General features: G+C 48.5%; 1 protein-coding gene across 9 annotated transcripts in view; it reads right to left on the bottom strand.

Annotated features, from left to right (window-relative positions):
* Positions 1 to 16,315, bottom strand: part of LOC115655084 (SRSF protein kinase 3-like) — a 74,273-nt gene extending 57,958 nt beyond the window's left edge. For 5 of the 9 annotated variants that reach the window (XM_030570167.1, XM_030570168.1, XM_030570165.1 and 2 more), the window contains exons 1-3: positions 12,748 to 12,881; positions 12,487 to 12,595; positions 11,597 to 11,684 (exon numbers count right to left, since the gene is read on the bottom strand). In XM_030570167.1, the coding sequence (XP_030426027.1) occupies positions 11,597 to 11,684; positions 12,487 to 12,595; positions 12,748 to 12,793 (243 nt within the window). In that variant the 5' untranslated portion in view covers positions 12,794 to 12,881. Of the gene's footprint in view, positions 1 to 1,150; positions 1,220 to 11,596; positions 11,685 to 12,486; positions 12,596 to 12,747; positions 12,890 to 12,965; positions 13,043 to 16,217 lie in introns of those variants that run through there. The other 4 variants (XM_030570170.1, XM_030570169.1, XM_030570164.1 and 1 more) reach the window with 4 other exon arrangements.
* Between the last annotated feature and the right edge of the window lie 5,673 nt (positions 16,316 to 21,988).

The raw sequence follows: 21,988 nt of genomic DNA on the forward strand, positions 1-21,988 counted from the left end.
AGGGGAAGTCCCTGCCCCAGCTCACCACTGCTCCGCCTCCTCCCCAAGCACGCCCGCTGCTTCACTTCTCCCGCCTCCCAGACTTGCAGCACCAATCAGCTTAAGAGCCGCAAGCCTGGGAGGTGGGAGAAGTGAAGTAGCAATGGAGTGCTTGGGGAGGAGGCAGAGCAGGTGTGAGCTGGGGCAGGGAGGGGAGCTGCCATGGGGTGGGGTGTGTGCCTCAGGGTGGAGGTGGGGTGGGGAGCTGCCATGGGGGAGGTGCCTCAGGGCAGGGGGTGGGGACCTGCCGCAGGATTCGGGGAGGGGGTGGAGCAGAGGTGAGCTGGGGTGGGGAGCTGCTGCACGGCTCCCTGGGCCGGGGAGGGGAGCTGCCACAGGGGTGTGTGCCTCAGGGTGGAGTGGTAGAGCTGCCACTGGGGGGTTGCCTCAGGGCTGGGGGGGGCAGGGAGCTGCCACAGGGCTCGGGGACGGGGGAGGGCGCAAGGTGGAAGTTTCCCCTAGGGCGCAAAACATCCTTGCACCGGCCCTGACCACTACCATAGATCTAAAAGTTCAGGTCATCTTCAGGAACAATTAGTGACATTATTAATAGGTACAACTAATGGATGAGATAGGCATGAGCCCACAAGGAAACTCAGGCTACAAGCTTAGTGTCTTGTTATACTTTTTGCTGCATTATGTACTTTTTGCAAAAGTTATAACCTATTTGTATTGCCATAGTGCCTAGGAGACCTTTGTGTTAGGTACTGTACTAACACAAAATACCCCCACCCCCCAAGCTTTTCATTTAAAGACAATGACCCAGATCTTCCATTTAGGCACCTAAATACCTTTGAGGATCTGGAGCAAATGTTTCCACCTTTTCCTGTTGCAAAGGTGGAGATCCCCCACCCTGAGGTGCTCCCTCAGTTTGTTATTGGATGTCTAGAGCAGCTTGCGGGAATGAGGCCAGAGTGGAACAGCTCAGCTCACCCTGTGAATACTGAGAGTAAGGACTACGGGATGGAGGAAGAGGAAGCAACAGGAGGAGAACAACCACCAACATACTCAACAACTCAGGATAATGAGTGTTATAGTGCAGTGAGAGACGGTCTCTGTTTCCTGCAGCAAAAAGAGAGAGGGGCTCCCAGCGTAAAAGATGGTTACTTACTGGTATTGTAACTGTTGTTCTTTGAGACATGGGTGCAGACGTATTTTCCATTCAGGTGACTCGCAAGCAGTTCTCATAGGAGGTGGGGCTCACAATCTGCCTAAGCAGTGACTGCAGGATTGCCTTTCCAAAGTTTGCATCAGATCTAGATGCAGTAAAAGTATGTATAGATGACCAGGTAGCAGCCCTGCAAATGTCCAATATTGAAATATCACTGAGGAATCCTATTGCCATTGCTAGGGCCCTCGTCAAATGAGCTCACAGGCTCTGTGAAGGCATGGCCTGAGCTACTTCAGATGCTAGAGTTATGCAAGAATGTATCAATTTGGAAATGGTTTTCACAGAGACCACCTGACCCCTCTCCTTTGATCCACATAGGAAATAAACAAATGAGGCGATGCTCAAAAAGGTTTAGTTCTGTGTAGGTAGAATGGCAAGCGTTACCTCATATTCAGCTTCTGAAGACACTGTTCATTTGTGTTGGAGTCCAGTTTAGGAAAGAACTCTAGAAAATAAATCATTTGGTTAAGGTGAAACTGAGAAACTACTTTTGATAAAAAAATTTGGCTGCTGCCCCAGGGCCACACTGTCCTTGAAAAACTGTGTATGGGGGCTGTGCCATTAAGGCTTGCAGTTTGCATAATGCTGTTACAGCCATAAGGAAGCTTATTTTCTGGCACAGGAGGGACAGAAAACAAGTTGCCGGGGCTCAAAAGGAGGACCCATGAGGGGAGCCAGGACAGTATTAAGGTTCCACAATGGAACCCGCTCTTTCACAGGTGGGTAGAGACTAGGGTGACCAGAAAGCAAATGTGAAAAATCAGGACAGGAGTGGGGGTAATAGGCGCCTATATAAGAAAAAGACCCAAAAATTGGGGCTGTCCCTATAAAATCGGGACATCTGGTCATCCTAGTAGAAACAAATAATCCCTTAGAAACCTAACCACCACGGGGTTCAAGAAAAGTGGCTGATCTCAAATAGGCAGATGAAATGGCAAGATTTAAATGAACCCACAATGAACTGAGTGAGAGATCAGAAGACTTAAGCTGCAATAGGTATGCCAAAATGTCCTGAATACAGGCAAGCATCAGCTGGCTTCCCCAGAGCAAACGCCCACACTGAAAAACACTTCCACTTGGTTACCCTAGTAGAGGTTTTCTGCTGTTAAGCCACAGCAATGCAAGACATTCCAAACATCCTTCCTCCTCATCTAGCCATGCAGCATCCACGTCATGAGATGAAGAGGGTGACTGCTGGATGCAAACCTTGATCCTAGGAGTCAGTAGAGTCTGAGTCAGTAGATCGGGACGAAGAGGCAGTGATATGGGAGGTCAAACCGATAGCCCAGTAGGTCAGAGAGCCAACATTGCATGAGCCAAGCTATAGCAATGAGAATAAGTTTGGTATGCTTCAACTTTAGTGTGAGAATGAGCTCTGGGATTAGAGAGAAGGAGCACCGCAAAGCAGACCCCTGCCTTTGAGGTGGAAGGTGTCACTTCGGGAATCTGGATTGAGACCAATTTGAGAGCAAAATTGGTGGCACTCCTTGTTGTCTCTCATTGCAAACAGATTGATAGTTGGAATGCCCCATTCTGCAAAGATGGGCTCAGCACCCTCAACTTCAGAGACTACATGTGATTGTGGGAGAAATTCCGCTGAGGTGATCAGCCAAGTTACTCTGGACCCCAGGTAAGTGAACTGCCGTGGGAACAATGCTTTCCATGATGCAGAACTGTCGTAACTTTATTGCTTCTTGACACAGCTGGTTGGAGGAGGTTCCTCCCTGCTTGTTCATATAGTATTGCGGTTGTAGCGTTAGGGAGTATATGAGCCAGTGTGCCCCATATGTGATCCCGAAAAGCTTGGCAGGCATTGTAAATGGCCCAGAGCACCAGAATGTTGATTTGGAGGGAAACCTTCTGTTTTGACCACAAGCCAAGAACTTTTAACACCGCTAGATATGCTCCGCAACCTACTGAGGTGGCATTGGTGACTACTGTCCTGGCTGGGGGAGGATGCACAAAGGGACCACCCTGGCATATGTTACTCTGAACTGTCCAGTACCATTAGGATCTTCAGAGGAACTCAGACAAACCTGTCCAAGTTGGGCAGTAGACCAATTTCAACCACACCTGAAGCAGGCGAAGGTGCAGTCTTGTATGCTGGATGATGTAAGTACATGCAGCCATATGACCTAGTAACTTCAGGCATACATGGACCATAGCTGAAGACTGAGATTGTAGTGCCAGACATAGATGCTGAATTGTTTGAAATCATTCATTCAGCAGAAACACTCTCAAATTTGTAGACTCTAATACGGCCCCAATGAACATGATCTTTTGAGTTGGTGCTACCACTGACTTCTTTTTGTTCAATATCATTCCCAGATGACAGAAGAGACATAAGAATGGCCATAGTGGGTCAGACGAATGGTCCATCTAACCCTGTATCCTGTCTTCAGATAGCATCCAATGCCAGATGCTTCACAGGGAATGAATAGAACAGGGCAATTATATGGTGATCCATCCCTTGTGATCCAGTCCAATCATCTGGCAGTCAGAGGGTTAGGGACATGCACAGTATGGGGTGCATCCCTGATTATCTTGGCTGATTGCCACTGATTGACCTATCATCCATGAATTTACCTAATTCTTTTTATAAGCCAGTTATACTTTTGGCATTCACATCAGCAGCCCTGGCAATGAATTCCACAGGTTGATTTTATGTTGTGTGAAGAAGTACTTCCATGTTTGTTTTTAACCTGCTACCTATTATTTCATCAGGTCTGCCAGTTCATGTGTTATGTGAATTAGTAAACAACACTTCCTTGTTCACTTTCTCCACACCAGTTTCAATTATATAGACCTCTTTCATAGCCCCCTCAGTCATTTCTTTTACAAGCTGAATAGTCCAGGTCTTTTTAATCTCTCCTCATATGGAAGTTGGTCCATACCCCTGATAATTTTTGTTGCTCTTCTCTGTACTTTTTCCAATTCTAAAGTATCTTTTTTGAGATGTTGCGAACTGCACTCAGTATTCAGGGTATGAACATACCATGAATTTATATAGCAGCATTATTATGTTTTCTGTCTTATTATCTATCCTTTTCTTAATGATTCCTAACATTCTATTAGATGTAGTGTGACTTGGGAGAACACATGTTCTCTGAACTTGTCTCTCACTAATCAATAGTCCAGATACAGGAAAATATTAATTCCTCTTTTTCTGAGGCATGCTGACGCTACAGTCAGTCATGTATTTTTAAAAAATGTGAGGTGCTGAAATGAAGCACAGTGTACTGATAGTATTACCCCACCATACCAAATCTCAGAAATCTCCTGTGGCTCAGGAAAATCACCATATGGAAATAAGCATCCAGACAGTTCAGGGTAGCAAATCAGTCATTGTGGTTCAATGCAGAAAGGATAGTTGCTAGGTTGACTATATAGATTCCTACATATCTACTGTATTTGCTGAGGCTGTGGAGGTCAATAATAGGTCTCATCCCTCCTTTGAATTTGGGGACCAGGAAATACCAGGAAAAGAACCCCTTTTTCGGATGCTGTGGAGAAACCGCCTCTATCGCTCCATGTGCAAGCAGACTCTGGACCTGCTGCAGGAGCAGTGACTCATGAAAGAGGTCCCTGCAGAGGGATGGAATAGAGGGGCAATGGCCAGGAATTATGGCATGACCCAATCACTTGGTACTTAGGACCCCTTTGTCTATGGTAACCATATCCCAAGCACTGTAAAAGTGAGACAGCCTGTCTCGGAACTGAGGAGACATAGATGGGGAGGTCACAACTAGAATGCTGCCCTGGACAGGCAAGTCAAAATAGTCCTCCGCCAGTGTCCAGCAAGCCTCTATCTGGCTGGTTGAAATTCCACCCAGAAGACCTCTTCCTCTGCCATCTTATGACCCTTCCTGGAAAAATCTGCTGTTTCTCTGAAAAGGATGAATGGCAGCAGAAGTGCTGTTAGTAGTATTGCTACTGCCTCCTCTAGCAGTGTCTCTTTGTGGCTGGGGTATAAATATCCAAAGAATGCAAAGTAGCCCAGGAGTGCTTAAACAAATGTAAGTGTTGTCAATTTCTGAAAACAAAAATGACCATCAAGATAAGTCTTCTACGATCTGTTGAGCATTACAAGCTATGCTGGAGTTCTGCAATGACAAGGCCCTCCTCATGGTCACAGCTGGTGCCATAATTCCAACCGAAGCATCTGCCACGTCCAGAGATGACTACAATGAAGTCTTGGCCTCCAGACGGGCCTCTGTATCAAAAGCCTTAAATTCCTCCTGGGAGACTTTTGTCAACTTCTCAGTGAATCTGGAAATAGCATCCCAATTAAGAAAGTCTTAGCTGGATAGTAGAGCCTGCTGATTTCCAATGCTCATCTGCATTGATGAAGTCATATACACCTCTACCCCAATATAACGTGACCCGATATAACACGAATTCGGATATAACACGGTAAAGTAGCACTCCGGGGGGCTGCGCACTCCAGTGGATCAAAGCAAGTTCGATATAACACAGTTTCACCTATAACACGGTAAGATTGTTCGGCTCCTGAGGACAGCATTATATCAGGGTGGAGGTGTATGTTTTCCTCCCAATCAAGTCTAGCCTCTCAGACTCACAAGTCCCCTCCAAAGGATAGGATCTCTCCTATTGTGATCTCTCGTTTACTGCTATCACCACAAGAAAGTTAGGAGTTGGAAGAGAGTAAAAACACTTGAAGTCCTGTATGGGGACATAATACCACTTTTCACACCACTTAGCTGTAGGTGGTAACAATACTGGGGTATTTGCAAGGGACCTAGCAGGCTCCAAAAGAGCTTCATTTATTGAGAGAGCCATTCTCCCCAGAGCTGAGGACTGAAGGATATCCAGCAACTTACACATGTTCTTTTGCCAGCATTCAGCCTGGATCTCCAAGGTGGAAGCTGTATGCCTGAGAAGGTCCTGATATGACAAAGTCCTCAGGCACCAGTGAGGAAGAATCCAGTATTGCAGAGTCACCCAGAGGAGAAGAAGAGTGCAGGGCCAATGGAGACTGTTGGGGATGGGGGCAGTTCCTACGTAAGAGGTTCAGTCTGAGCTAGCTCAGGAAGAATAACCTCTGATTGCACTTGCAATAGAAGTGGCTCATGGATAGAAACTGCTGCTTGGAATTACTGATCTTGACCTGGACTGCATCAAAGAGCAAGATCTCCCAGACCACAGCACAACTCAAGGATTCCGTAGAGGCCACTGGAACAACAAGGGTAAGGCACTGGTGGCCAATAGGTTGTAGCCCAGGATCCCTATCCCTACTGCAAGAACAGTGCTGATCCTGGTACCACTGGTGATCCAAAGATCAAGAACAGTGCTTCAAAGGTGAGGGGGAAGTAGAAGTAGTCATCCCCACAGCAGAAATTGAGGAGCCCTGGGAGTCATCCGGTGGGAATGGAGCATCCCACCCCTGAGAGATCAAACAAACTATCAGCCTTGTCCAGAACCAAACATGAAGAAATCATTGGTGCCAAGGATGCATGAGTAGTTGGCACCAGGAGAGGCATCACCCTTGTAGCTGGCACAGGAGCACATGAGGGTGCTGGAAGCGAATCAGTACTGAATCCGATGAAGGGGTCTGTAGCAAGAACAGCATCGGTGCTGAAGACAGCATCCATGTCAATATGCCCCTCACTACCACAAAGGATGATGGCTGCAACTCTGCTGTCCAAGCCCCGGAGGGTGCGGAATGCAGTGCCAACAAGTGATGAAGCCAACCCCACCAGACAGTGCCAACAGTGCAGCAGAAGATGACGATGTAGAAGGCACAGCAACAGACAGCCCCTGAACTATAGGGGAATCAGGAATGGCACAGCAGAGCAGGTCCGACGCTGGCCAATATGCCAATGGTGTGGAGATGGTTGAAGGAAAAGGCCAGGCAGGGACCATCAAATCGTGGAAGTAAATGCATGGCTATGCAAGTGGTGTGAGCAAGAGGGCTTTGGCTTCTTTGACAACAAGCTGATGTTCTAGGAATGTGGATTACTGTGCTAGGATGAGCTCCATCTACCAAATACTGGGAGGAGCATCTTTGGACATTGTCTGGCTAACTTGATAAGGAGAGCTTTGAACTAGGTCTTATGGGGGATGGTGACAAAAATACAGGCAATGCACATCTGGGCTCAAGTAACAAAGGAAAGGGCAAGCGGCTGATTTCAGAAGAGGGATCTAGAAATCACAATGGCTTTAAAAAAGGATAAAGAAAAGCAACAGGGCAATCCGCAAAATATCTTTGATGCCTGTTTACAAATGCAGGGAGTGTGAGGAACAATCAGGATGAACTGTAAGTCCTGGTATAGGAAGAAAATTATGATTTAATTGGCATCACAGAGACTTGGTGGGACAACATGCACAACTGGCGTACCAGCATTGAGGGCTATTGTTTGTTCCAAAAGGACAGGTATGGGAAAAAAGGAGGTGGCGTTGTGCTGTATGTCAAGAATGTATACACTAGTTCTCAGGTCCAAGGAGACATGAGCAACAGACCCACTGAGAGTTTCTGGGTGAGGATAACAAGGGAAAGGAACAGTAGCTATGTTATGGTGAGGGACCATTATAGACACCAAATCAGGAAGAGGAAGTGGATGAGTCATTCTACAAGTAGATAAGATTAGGTAACTCACATGAGCTAGTATTAACGGGGGATTTTAATCTCCCTGATATCTGTTGGAAGACTACTGCAGCCAAACATCATACATCCTGCAAATTCTTAGTGCGTGTAGGGGACAGCTTTCTGATTCAGAAAGTTGAGGAAACAACTAGGGGGGTCTCCATTTTGGATCTGGTTTTGACCAACAAGGATGAATTAGTTGAGAATGTGAAGGTGTTTGGGAACTTGGGAGGAAGTGATCGTGATCTGATAAAATTCAAGATTCTATGGAAAGGAGGATGTGAGAACAGCAAAACAAGGACGCTGGACCTCAGAGTTGAAATCTGCCTTTGACTCAGAGAAATAGCAGACAAGGTCACATGGAAAGGCCAATTAGGAAGAAAAGAAGTCAAAGGGGGCTGGCAGTTCTTAAAAGATGTAATACTAGAGGCTCAACATCTTGCAGAGGAAACACAAGAAAAGCCACAGGAAGCCAATGTGATTGCACAAGGAGCTTTTTAGATATCTAAACCCCTAAAGGGATAAATACAGGAAATGGAAGGAGGGACATGGAAGATGATACGAAGGCAAAGCTGCTCAATGCCTACTTTGCATCAGTCTTCTCATAAAAAATAAAGTGTGACCAGACGATTATCAAAAGTTACCACAGACAATGAAGAGGAAGGGATACAGATTGGGATGAGTAAAGGACGTCAGGGATCTTCTGACCAATTTGAATGAATTCAAATCAGTGGATCCCAATGCTATTAACCCAAGCGTACAGAAGGAATTAGCTGAAGAAATCGTGGAGCCACTGGCAATAATATTTACAAACTCATGGATGACAGGAGAGGTCCCAGAAGACTGGGGAAGGGCTAACGTTGTGCCCATCTTTAAAAAAGGGAGGAAAGGAGGAGCTGGGGAATTATAGACCAGTCAGTCTGACATTGATACCTGGGAAGCTACGAGAGCCATGTATAAAACATTACATTTGTAAAAACCTGAAGAACAGAGGGGTGATCACCAGCAGCCAGCATTGATTTACCAAGAACAAATCCTGCCAAACCAGCTTGATTTCCTTCTTTGACAGGGTAACTGGTTTGGTGAATAGGGGGAATGCGGTGGACATAATATACCTGGACATCAGCAAGGCTTTTGACACAGTCCCACATGACATTCTGATAAGTAAGCTGGAGAAAAGCAGGCTCGACAGAATTACCATTAAGTGGATATATAATTCGTTATACAACTGCAAACAAAGGTAACTATTAATGGAATGATGTCAGGTTGGTGGGAGGTCTCAACTGGGGTTCTGTTCTAGGTCCGGTGTTGTTTAACATCTTTATTAATGACCTAGATGCAGATATAGAGAGCAAACTGATTAAGTTGCAGATGACACAAAGCTGGTGGGGGTGGGGGGAGATTGCCAATACTTTGGAGGATAGATCTTAAAATTCAGAAGGATCTTGATAAATTGGAGGACTGCACTATAGCAACAAAATGAGATTCAACAAAGACAAATGTAAGGTGCTACACTTAGGGAAGAAAAAACAAATGTACAAATACAGAATAGGGGAAAATTGGTTTGGCATCAGCACTGCTCAGAAGGATCTGGGAGTTGTGGTGGATCAAAGCCTCAAGATGAGTCAACAGTGCAATGATGTTGCAAAAAAGAAAAAAAAGCAAATGCAATTTTAGGTTGCATTAACAGAAGCATGCAAGTCACGGGAGATGATAGTATTCTTCTATTCAGCACTGGTTAGATTTCAGCTGAAGTAGCGGTGTCCAACTTTGGTCACCAATGTATAGAAAGGATGTACAGAAACTGGAAAGGATCCAGAGGTGAGTGACAAAGATGATCAAAGGGAAGGAATGCAGCCATACAAGTGAAGGCTGAAGGAATTGGGTATGGTTAGTTTGGAAAAGAGGAAATTAAAGTGTGTGTGTGGGGGGGCAGAATCTGATAGCTGTCTTCAAATACTTGAAAGGCTGCCACCAAAAAAATGGAGAAAAGTTGTTTTCTTTTGCCAGCAAGGGCAGGACAAGAAGCAATGGGTTCAAACCATAGCATAGCAGATGTAGATTAAAGCACAGAAAAAAATTCCTAACTATAAGAACAGTAGGACAGTGGAACAGACTGCCTCAGAAGGTCATGGAAGCTCATTCACTGGAGGTTTTCGAAAGGAGGCTGGATAGCCATCTGTCTTGGGTAGTTTAACACAACAAATCCTGCACCTTGGCAGGGGGTTAGATTAGATGACTGTTGCTGTCCCTTCTTGTCCTATGGTTCTATGTTGCCGATGCTGTCATCATCAATACCAGACTCAACAGCTGCCCCATGGCCAAAACCAGAGATACTTAGATGGACTGGCACCAGGAGTTCAGAAGGAGCTGCTCGTTAGCACTTAAAAGGGCTGTTTGAACATGTTGAAATGCTGGGTGAGGGGAAGATCAAATAAGGACTCATCTGCAACACTACACCTCCCTGCCAGGCGACCACGCTGGGTCAGACTGGAATGGTGACAGCACTACTAACTTACATTAACAATGAACTATACACAACAAATTCCTAGAGAAACTGAGGAAAAAACATGTAACGTACAGCACCACTGAATGCTCAGACTCTAGCCAGAGGCAGTGAGAAGGAACTGAGAGGCATCAAGGCACCGCTATCCTTAAACAGCTGGGGAAGGGCAAGGCAAAAGCCACAAGGCACGAGCACTGCCCATCGGTGCTGTTAGGCAAAGTTCTCCAGCTTCAGTGCACGGGGCGCATGCACACCTGAGTTGAATACATGTCTGCTCCCACTCAAAGAAGAACAGAATGATCCTAAACATACCAGAAATAGAATCCCTGGAGTGGGAGGCTGTTTCAGAAGCAAATGCTGGACCTGAGGCCAGTAGTGTAGTTAGCAGGGTTAAGGGGAAGCTGCTGCTTCCCCTCAGGGCAGCAGGCACAGAAGTGGCGCCTGCCGGGCCAGTGCTGCCAGTAGCACGGCCGGAGGAGCCGGGGGGGGGGGCGGCAGACGTGGCTGGAGTAGCAAGGGGGCCGGCTCCTCGGCTCAGGGCTTGGCAGCCAAGCACTCCCCGCCCCCACCCCGCTAATGCGGTGGGCAGGGGGAGGAGAAAGGGCCCCTGTGCCTTTAAGGCCGCGTGGCTGGTGAGCCCCGCATTGAGCACGCTGAGCACCAGGATCAGCTGGGGACAGGCAGCGGCACAGGATGGAAGGTGAGCGGCGGGGGTCCGGTGCCTTGCACTGGGGGGTCTGGGTGAGGGGCTCCCCAGGGCTGGGCCTGCAGGGCAGGGCCACAGGCCGTGCTGTCTGGACAGGGGTGCTCTGGCGTGGCCCAGGAGCCTGGAGTCTGGGGCGGGGGGGACGGGACCCCATGGGTGGGGCTGGGCGGCACAGCCCGGCGGGGGATACCTGCAGAGCTCGCTGGGCAGAAGAGACTCTCCCAGGACCGTGGAGGGACGGGCGGGTATCTGCACCCCCGGGAAGCCCACAAGAGTCCTGAGCCAGTCCCAGGGTTAATCTGGGGGTGTGGCCAGAACAGGAGCCGAGGGAGGGTGCCTTTTTTATGTTTGCTCCCCCTACACTGAAAACCTGCCTATGCCACTGCCTGAGGCTCTTTTCTACACAGAGTCTGATGTGTTCTCCCTGCTGCCAGCCAGGATCCCATCAGGCTGAGCTGTTAGAGGAGGTTGACTAGTACTGCAGAGCTCTGGAAACAGCTGCAATCCCCACAGTGCAGAAACTGACTGAGCCAACATGCTCCCTGGAGTGCAGCCAGGGATGGTACATACACACTGGAGGAAAGAGATTTCATCCTGAGCAGCCCCAGCAAAGCTCTCCCCACCCTTGGCCACCTTCACAGCTACACGCCTCTTCTCTCTGTGAAAGGAATCACATCAGCAGACCAGTGCACAAAAGTTCTGTCCAGCCCAGCTTCCCATCATGCAGCCTGGAGGAGAGTCTCCATGTCTTTCCTTACCCTGTAGTGACCCACGCTAATGCTTATGCTCTGTGCTGAAAGAGGCTACCCTACACCTGTCTGCTGCCTCTAACATCCCCACCCTCATACCTCACACAGCAGGGTGGAGACCTGTATTCATCTCTCTCTGGCAACTATTACTTTAATCTTAGTGCTCCATTGCCCTCTGAGAGCAAGAGAGGTCTGGCCAGATGGAGAGAGAGCATATTATAAATCAGAAAAGTAAATATAAAAAAAGACCTGTCCCCTTCAGGGCCAAACACGAATCCAGTACGGTTTCTTGCAGGCACTGCTCAGCACCGCAGACTACAAAGCAATCCACCCATCAATGTCATCTCACTTCTCTCTAACCTAGGCTCTTTGCCTGGTGTCCAAGCACCAGCTGCCTTCCTAGAGATCTTCCCCTCTGATTCTTGCTGTCAGACTCATCCCCACTCACTTCAATGGAACCCTCTTGTAATGGCTGCTTGGGAAATAATGCCTTACAGCTGACCTAGCTCTGCTGATCACCTCCCACCACCACCCAAACACCCACATCCCTGCCTTCAAGGCAGGCTGTTCCTCTGGGCTGTTCCTTCCTCTGCCCAGATAGAGAGGGTCAATTGCTCCCCTTTGCCCTGTGGACGGACTATGAACATCCCTTTACAGCCCCATTCTACAGAGTTCCCCTCCCTTTGGAATAGTCTCTATTGTGCTACTCACACCATGTCCCGACACAACCAGACTGTAGAGAAGTAGCCACAGCCCAGCTTGTGCACCACCTGGTATCTTCCACTGAATGTGTCTCCCTTCTGCACAGGGTAGTAGCCTCCTACAGGGATGGATCACCAATAGCCCCATTAGTGGGACTACCAAACAGAAAGGAGGACTGACCTCAACGATTCAGCCCAGAGTCTACAAATCTCCCAGGCTAAATGGCAAGGAAGTTTGGGTACCAAACTGGTAACATTTCCTGGGACTCACCTGCACAATACTCTGCAGGGTCCTCCTGGCATCCCCACCCCTCCATGCCAGAGGCTTGCTGCAGTCCTCAGGATGAGCAGGTGAGGGGGAATAGGGATCTGACACTTGGAGCAGACACAGCACGATCTTCAGCATTTTACTCCTGTAAATAGAGTTATGTATGTGCATACCTGTTGGTATTTCAGCCAAGCACCCGTGCCTTCCGCTCTGCAGCTTACCTATTCTTCCTTTCCGATCTCATCTTTGACCCCTCTCCCCTCTACATCCCTTGTTCCTTCCTCTCTGTTTCCTCAGAATTGGATCTGGGTTATGAAAATTTCTGGCATTTCCTGAGGGATTAGAGATTATTTTAAGATTCAAAATAGGGACATTGAGATGACTCAAGCTGAGCAGAGCTCCTTGCTGGGTTCAGCTAGAACGGAGAGAGGCAGGAGTCTCAGGTTTCTTGCTGCCTTGCTCGGATTTCCAGAGGATTAGTGGGAATTGAAGGAAAGGGCCAGGCATTCCCTCTGACAGGCTACAGTGCTGGCCTGGCCTCCTGCAGAGAGCACACAGATCAAGCTCGACAGAGGGAGAGGGCAGGTCTCTAATGTGCATACAGTCTAATTGAGCTGAAGATTCTCACATTCTATTTTAGTATTAAATAGTCTCTATGCATTGGAAACTCCAGTACTCTGCAGCCCAGCCCAGGATAAAAGCTAATTGGCTATAACAGATTATCTTGAAATAATGCTCCAAAACTCTGCGAGACCACAGTTTTTGGCACACTAGGAGTCAACCTTTTAAAAATAACACTCAATGTAGCGATTCGTGCTAAGGATTTGTCTGTGTAGCGGCCATCTGGCAATTTTCACTAATTTGAATCCTAACAAATGTGATATTAGTTAGTCTGATTAGATTACTAGTATGTTAAATTCTGAGGAGTTAGTTGGTGAAACCCAAGGGCTAATCAACACTTGAAATGTACTAGACTTGTAAGAGTGTCCATATGAGAATTTATCTGGAATATCTACACCTCTACCTTGATATAATGCTGTCCTTGGGAGCCAAAAAATCTTACCGCGTTATAGGTGAAACGTGTTATACTGAACTTTCTTTGATCCATTGGAGCTCGCAGCCCCACTGCCCCACCACCGGAGCACTGCTTTACTGTGTTATATCCAAATTTGTGTTATATTGGGTGACATTATATTGAGGTAATGGTGTATTTTAGAATAATTATTCCAGCATAGTTATTCTGGTATTACCAAGTGTAGGCAAGCAATAAGAGCATTTCCCCAGCAACTCTGGAATGGAATTGTGGCTTCCTCTGTCATTTTTGGTTCTTCAGCTAAGAGCATTTACCACCTCCTGCTCTTCCTTTGTTAGCAACAAGGCTGCCTTTAAGGAACAAACCTTACAAGGGGTAGCTGCATTTCTTGTTGATGCTAGGCGAGCGTGGGGTATGAGCAGATTCCCTAGCCTGTGGCTACACTTCTGTAAAGGGAGTCTGGGACTGCAAAAGTCTCCACTGCTCTATTTTCCCCTACCTGAGGCTGAAGCAAGGAAGAACAGGTTAGAATGCAGCATGAAAAGGGAAGGTGGCTGCCTCTAACCCACTTCCCTTCTTAGTTTTGTAACTGAAGCATAATGCATTACTTCAAGCCTCTGTCTCTTTTTAGGTACAAAGTTCCAGAAGCCCCCATCCTTCATCTGTCACCCTCCTGTAAACAACAACTTTCCATGACCAGATTCATACCAATGTAACACTGAAATCACTGGAGTGATCCCTAGTTTGCACTAGGATGAGTAGAGAACTGGGCCTATCTATCGCCTACCATTCTGATAGGGCATTAAGGAGCAACTACAAGAAGGATTTGACGTCTGGAAACCATGCCTTATAGATGAAGCTTCTCACATCTCTCACTATTTACATCACTAAAACCAAGGTTAAGAGGTATGCAATGCACTAGAAACAAGCCCTACACAGGGGAGATGTTGCTGATAGTAATTTCTAATCTAGCAGAAAAAGGGATAACAAGAGCCAATGATTGGAAGCTGAAACTAGTCGAATTCAGACCAAAAATAACGATGCACATTTTGAATAGTGAGAGTAATTAACCATTGGAACACATCACCTAGAGTTGTGGTGGCTTCTCCAGCACTCAAATCTAGACTATGTATCTTTTTACAAAGAGATGTTATAACTCAAACACATGTTATGGGATAAATGCAGAAATCACTGGGTGAAGTTTTCTAGACTGTGTTATGCAGAAGCTCAGACTAGATCAGGGGTGGGCAAACTACGGCCCATGGGCGACATCTGGCCCACCAGCCGATTTTATCTGGCCCTCGAGCTCTCACTGGGAGCAGGGTCTGGGGCTTGCCCTGCTCCCGCATTAGAGCCGGGGAGAGGGGTGGGGGGGCGCTCCACGCATGCCACAGCTCTGTGCAGCTCCCAGAAGCAGCAGCATGTCCCCTCTCTGGCTCCTACACGCAGGGGCAGCCACGGGGCTCTGTATGCCACCCCTGCCCCAAGCGCCGCCCCCACAGCTCCCATTGGCCAGGAACTGCGGCCAATGGGAGGAGGTACAGGGGTGGCACCTGCGGACGAGGCAGCACGCAGAGCTGCCTGGCCACACCTCTGCGTAGGAGCTGGAGAGGAGACATGCTGCTGCTTCTGGGAGCTGCTTGAGGTAAGCACCGTCTGTAGCTTGCACCCTCGCCCCCTTCTCGGTCCCCAATCCCCTGCCCCAGCCCTGATCCCCCTCCCACCCTCCGAATCCCTCTGTCCTGGACTGGAGCACCCTCTTACACCCCAAATCTCTCATCCCCAGCCCCATTCCAGAGCCAGCACTTCCAGCTGGAGCCCTCACCCGCCCTGCACCCCAACCCTCTGCCCCAGCCTGGATCCCCCTCCTGCACCTTGAACTCCTCATTTCTGGCCCCACACTGAAGCCTGCACCCCCAGCCAGAGCCCTTACTCCTTTCTGCACCCCAACCCCAATTTTGTGAGTATTCATGGCCCACCATACAATTTCCATATCCAGATGTGGCTCTTGGGACAAAAAGTTTTCCCACCCTTAGACTAGCTGATTATACTGGTCCTTTCTAGCTTAAAAATAATCTACAAAAGGAGCAGCAGTGCTACATTGCTGGAGATGCTGTCCTGCACAAGCCAACAAGCTCCATCTTCCAGTGTCCCAGAGTGGCTCTAGGGGCAAGCAGCCCTTCTCGTGGGTTTGCGCCATCTGCAGGCACCCTGTGAGGTACATGAAGATACCTGTCATACTCATTTTGGGAAGATGGTTGTAGAGAGTAAAGCAGTTGAACCCACAGAGAGCAGTAGATTCTTCTCTCATGTGTGAAAGAGACATGCCAGGACACAATTTGGGCAGGGCTTTCCAAGTAAGCGTCTCTGCAAGCCTTGGCAAATGCAGTAAAAGCAGCCCCTTGCAGATCTAATTACCATTGGTTCTTGACAGACTTACCATGTAGTAGCTCATGGAGGCAGAGCTCACGGCTCTACTTGAGACCTGGGGCCTTCAGGAGCTCCTGGAAGTGTGATACCGAGAGTTCCTGCTTTCCTTTTTAGTCTGGTTTGGGTGGGAGGGGTATCCTTGAGTGGAGCGAGTTCCTCTGCACCACCGGAGGTATGTGGTGAGGAAAGGGACATGGGATCAGATCACAGCAAGGCCCCTGGAAACAGCACTGGCTTCAGAACAGTTAGAAGACCTTGGACAGCTTGAGATAGGGTCATTTTACTGTACTCATAACTTTGCACCTGTTTCCTGCTTCTAACTCTCTCCTAGAAGCACGTCTATCCAGCCACAAAGTAAACCCTTTGAAAGCTCCCTGAAGGCTATTTATAGATAGGATGACCATATTTTCCTATGCTGAATACGGGATGCCTGGTAAAATTACTGCTATTCAAGCAAGTTCAACGGCAATCAATCAGAACAATGAAGTACAAACATTCAAATTAACATCAAGTTGACTGAGCCCCTGTTAAAAAGAAATACTGGATAGTTGGATTCTTTTTATCTTATCTTTAAGGCTTTAGGGTTCACGTGGGCAGGGGTGACACACGTACTCCAACCCCCTCCCACTCCTACCTACCTCTCTCACACAGCGGGGGTGACCAACTGACCCTCCCCTCCATGCCTGGTGCTCTCCAACCTCCATGCTTGGCTGGGCCCCTGGTATGGACTCACCTATCCCAGCAGCTTGTGCCGTGTCTTCCCAAGGCAACACATGGGGGAGAATGCAGGGTCTCATGTCCCCCGGGTTTCTACCAGGGTTCACACCAGAATGTGGCCAGCAGCAGCCTTTTGGCACTGTGCAGGAGGAAGGGATGGGAGCTGCTTCCAGCTGCAGGGGAGGTGGAGGAAGAAATTACCTGGCACATGTCTTTGCAGAGCTCATCTCGTCCTCCCCCGCCCCCCAGCCCATGTGGCTAGAAGCAACTGGTCCCTTCCTGCCTGCACAGTGTCAAAAGGCAGCTAACACCTCCAGGCTGCTGCTGGCCACCGACATAATCCAAACGCCTCCTGTCCCTCGGCTACAGCATGGGCAGGAAGAGGTTAATCCAAAATCCATGCACCATGGCCCAGGGAACCTGACTGCAGGGGTTTCAGCAAACCCAGCCAGAGAGGTGACTCGGCAGGGGAGTGGATCTAGGGGATGGAGCAGCCCCGCACTCCATGAGACAGGATCTGGGGGTGGGTGGGAGGGGCAGATGAAGAGGGTGCTACGCCCCTGCCCTGGGGGCTGCTGTGCAGTGTGAAGATTCGGGGCATGAACTGGCTGGAAATCGCTCCTCCCTGCCATTCCAGAGCTTAGCTGAGAGGTGGAGAGGTGGCAAATGCAGGGCTCAGTGCCTCCTGGCCAGCGCCCTGGGTCAGAGGGTCTTGGGCTTTCCTGGGGCAGGCAGTGAGGGAAGGAAGGAGCCTGCCGGCCAGGCTGAGCACTCCAACCAGGGGCTGGTTCTCTGCACAGTGCTGGGAGCTGGACGAGACCCACTGGTGGGGATATGGAGGAGCAGTGAGGCTGCAGGGGTGAAGGAGCAAAGCAGGGAGAGGACAGGAACAGGGGGAACACGTAAAGAGCCAATGGATGGGCAGCAGAGGTGACACAACTGGCCACCACCTGGCGCCTACTCACACTCATCAGCCACCGCAGCTTGCAGTGCGCAGCCAGCGCTGGCCGGAAATGGGATGGGGGACAGGGCCCTGCTGGCTGAGAAATGGCACGCAGCGGGGGCTGCGCTGACAGACCAGCAGGGGGAGCGTCTGGCCCTATGTGCTGCATCTTCGCCCGCCACCAGCCTTGCATACCCACCCCCATCGACGGCCACTGGACCACCCCCACCCCTGGACATGGGTGGGCAGCTGGCGAGCACAGACCTGACCAGCAGCAGAACCCGCCAGGTCTGATGTGGGGGGAGACAGAAAATATGGGACAATTTGCCCATTTTTAAAAAAAAGTAGGGACATCTGCAGGAGGGCTTAAATTCAGGACTGTCCCTTTAAAAGCGGGATGTCTGGTCACCCTATTTATAGAACAAAGTTGACAGCTTAGCTGAGATGGAAATACAAAATCTTTCCTCAATGCTGAACAGCTCAATCCCAGGGGTCATAATGCACACAGCTCATTGTAGTCCTAGTGTGCACAATGAGCAGCAGACAGGGCCTTTCTAGTAGGCCCCTTGCCCTTCTTTTCTCTGTGCGGGGACAGCACGCTCTGACATATGCAGCTCAGGAAACATAGGTGCCAACTCCGTGGGTGCTCCGGAGCTGCAGCTCTCTGCCCCGCCCCCTAGCCCCACTTCACCTCCGCTTCTGCCTTGCCTCCGCCTCCTCCCCTGAGCGCACTGTCCCCGCTTCTCCTCCCAGCACTTGCGGTCACGAAACAGCTGTTTCACGGTGTAACACGCTGTGGGAGGGAGGGGGAAGAGCGGGAATGTGGCATGATCAGGAGAGGAGGCAGGGAAGAGGCGGGGCTGGGGATTTGGGGACAGAGTCCAATAGGCGCAGAGAGGGGGCGGAGTTGTGGTGGGGAATTTGGGAAAGGGGTTGGAATGGGGTCAGGGCAGGTCTGGGGGGGCACAAGCACCCACCAGCACCAGAAGTTGGCGCGTATGCCAGGAAATGTGAATGGAATTGTCTGTGCAATCACTACTGTACACATCCCAGACCAGACTCCCATTTGCACTTATGTGCATGCACAAAAAGCTGGTTATGCAGAGTTCCAGCAGTGGCTCTGCATCTTTTCTCTACCACACCTTCTCTTTCAAGTTTTGCAGTACATTCCCTGGTGTGCCAAGAGATTGTGCTTTTAGATGTTCTGAAATACCTTGCAGCACCTTGCAGAAAAAACTTGGAAGGGGTTTATAATTGCTGTAAAATTCACTTCCCCCAATTGAAATAATTAGAGTGGTAACAGTATCAAGACCCTTTGGGCTGCATAAAAGAGTAATTAGTTTTAAGATAAAGGCTTTAATTGTATAGAAATGAATGATCACTTAAATTTAGAAAATCCAACATGGCTGACCAAAATGACAGGTACAGGGAAAGGCTAGTGTAAGAGTCCATCTCTGAGAGGTACAGCGTGAGGTAGTTGGAAATTACATTTCCTGTGACATACTAGGAAATTCCACTTCCTATAGCGAATGACTCAGCAAAAAGCCCTCAAATCCAAGATGGCGTCAGGGGAGGAGCTTAAAGATGATATCAAAAGAGGATGATCTACAGGTACATGGGACTAGGAGGGGCTTAAGGCTAACATCACAAAGGAGGGACTGGGGAGGAGCTAGAAATCTGATTGGCTGAAAGGATTGACCCGAGAGTGCACACACTATATAAAGGCAGCTTGTAGTACTGGTGGGTTCAGACCTTGAAGAACGGAAGCTGTCAGCAAAGAAGCAGCAGCCACCTGCAAGCAGAAGCTTCAGCAGCAGCAAGAGAACCCTGAGGTTGCCCTGGCAACTACCACCATAAGCAACGCAGCCAGCAGGCTTTTCCAGCAGCAGCTACCAAACAGCCTCAGCAACCAGCAGGCTGCTGTGTCTGCCACCAGAAGGCAGCATTCGCCTCTGCAGCCGCCTTTACCTCAATGGGAGTTGCCACCGCAGCAAACAGCTCCTGCTGAAGCACCCATCTGTAGCAGAGCAGCAGATAACCATTACTCTCAACACCAGTGGACTCCTTGACAAAATAGAAGGACCTCTTAGACCAGAGGTTCTCAAACTGTGGCCCGAGCTCCCTTCAGGTAGTCTGTGGATAGTTCCCTTTAAGATGTGCACCTGGGTGGCTGCACGCAAGAAAATGAAGGGCCACTCACCTGATTAGTTAGTGGAGCTATAAATTTTTTTTATAGTGCTCTTATCCAAAGAGCTTTACAATAGTTAATGATCTTTCCAAGTGTTTGTACCATTCGTTAAGTGGTCTGCCAAGATCCTCAGCAATTTTTAAGTGGTCCATGGTGGAGGGGGGGGGAAGCTTGAGAACTACCCTCTTAGATGATCAGAGGGAATTGTGGTGTTTGTGTAAGCCTAATCTTCTTTCTATTTACTATCCAAGAGTGTATGGGTTTCACCTGTAAATAAAGATAACTGCCTGTGGTTTGAGTGAGATCTTCCCCTACTACCCATCTGATAATCGCCTGGCCAGCCCTTACTGGATGTTAAATGTTAGGATGTTAAGGGTTAGTTATGTGTGAATAGTTAAATGTTAATCAAATGTTAAATGTCTAATGCTAGGTATTAATGTGAATGTTAAGTACTTGCTTTTAACTGCGAATGTACTCACAGCTGTATATAGAGGCCACGCATATTTCATTGTACATGGAATCTCTATATACATGCTACATTGAAACTGTTATATTTATTTTAGGTGTTTTTCTTAGTCTCTTTTATTTTGCTGCACCATTATATTACACATAATCTTATTGTGTTTCCTTATGTTCTAAGCATTCTTTCTTCTTGTATTAAATTTCCTGTAACTATCTCCTTTTTTAAATAAAGATAATTTCTGTTTTTGAAGAATTACTGTTTGTGGGGTCTATCCTTGAGCAGAAGGCTGTACCCATGTCCTTTCAGGGGTCAGCAAGACTAGCTTGCTCTGGGGAGCCCTCTGCAGGTCAGAGACAAGCCCCCTGGTAATACTCTGGCAGTTCCTTTAGGGCAGAACACAACCTTGGTTACCCTTTTTTGAAAATTAAAAGTGCTATTGTAGGTAATGTCATTGGCTTTTGAAATCTTAGGGTAACACTAGGAGCTCTCCACTTCTCCTAGACCCTCAGCCTTTGTATTATTCAGCATGTAAATCTTAGATTATGCAGCGGAACTCCCTATTTCAGTGAGTGGGCTACAATGAGCTCTGCAGTACTAGGCAGAAATATTAATGGCAAAATCAGGGCTGCCCAAGGGATTCAGGGGGCCTAGGGCAAAGCAATTTTGGGGACCCCTTCTATAAAAAACTGCAATACTCTATAATACTATATTCTCATGGGGGGGCCCCTGAGAGGCCTGGGGCAAACTGCTCCACTTGTCTCTCCCTTCCCCCCCCCCCCCCCCCGTGTGTCCCTGTGCAAAATCATTCAATAAGCTATACTGTTCCTAAGAGGGAGAAGTAGGGGGCAGGCACTGTCATGAGGCAGTGGGGGCATCTTAAGAGGCTGGAAGGGAAAGCAGTGTATCAAGAGATGTAAAGCTGGGGGTGGTATCTGACATGGCCCTTAGCTGGCCAGAGTTCAGTGCCTGAAGAGTTCCAAGTGTCAGGCACTTTCTTGGAGGAAACGGGGAGGTGGATCAGCTCCCTCTACCCCATACTGTTGCAGGTCCCCTGCTCTTCAGCTAGCCTGAGTTTCCCCCTCTTGCAAGCTCCTCTGCAGCAGACAAGCTGAGTGCTGGAAAATGGATTTGGTTTTATACACCATCCTGGCAGAAACTGTGAGGCCCTTTATACAGTTGCATAATCACATTATAGAGGGCCCTGCTCTGAGCTCCAGCTCTGAGTCCTGGGAGACCCACATCCTTGACACCCTACCTATTCCTTCAGGTCCTATAGCAGCTAGTATTTGCAACAGGAAAAACTGCAAACAAGGGTATTAAAATGACACCATTGTGCACTGCCTCCTTTCAGTAAAGCTGGGCATTCTTTGGGTTCTTCTCTCTTCCAGGGACCCCTACCTGGATCTTATTCCTAAATATGTCTTGCTAATGCTGCACAAGCTGACTTGCTGTCTGTTGGGGAAAGTCACT

The sequence above is a fragment of the Gopherus evgoodei genome, chromosome 7, assembly GCF_007399415.2.
Source record: "Gopherus evgoodei ecotype Sinaloan lineage chromosome 7, rGopEvg1_v1.p, whole genome shotgun sequence".
NCBI classification, from domain to species: Eukaryota; Metazoa; Chordata; order Testudines; family Testudinidae; genus Gopherus; species Gopherus evgoodei.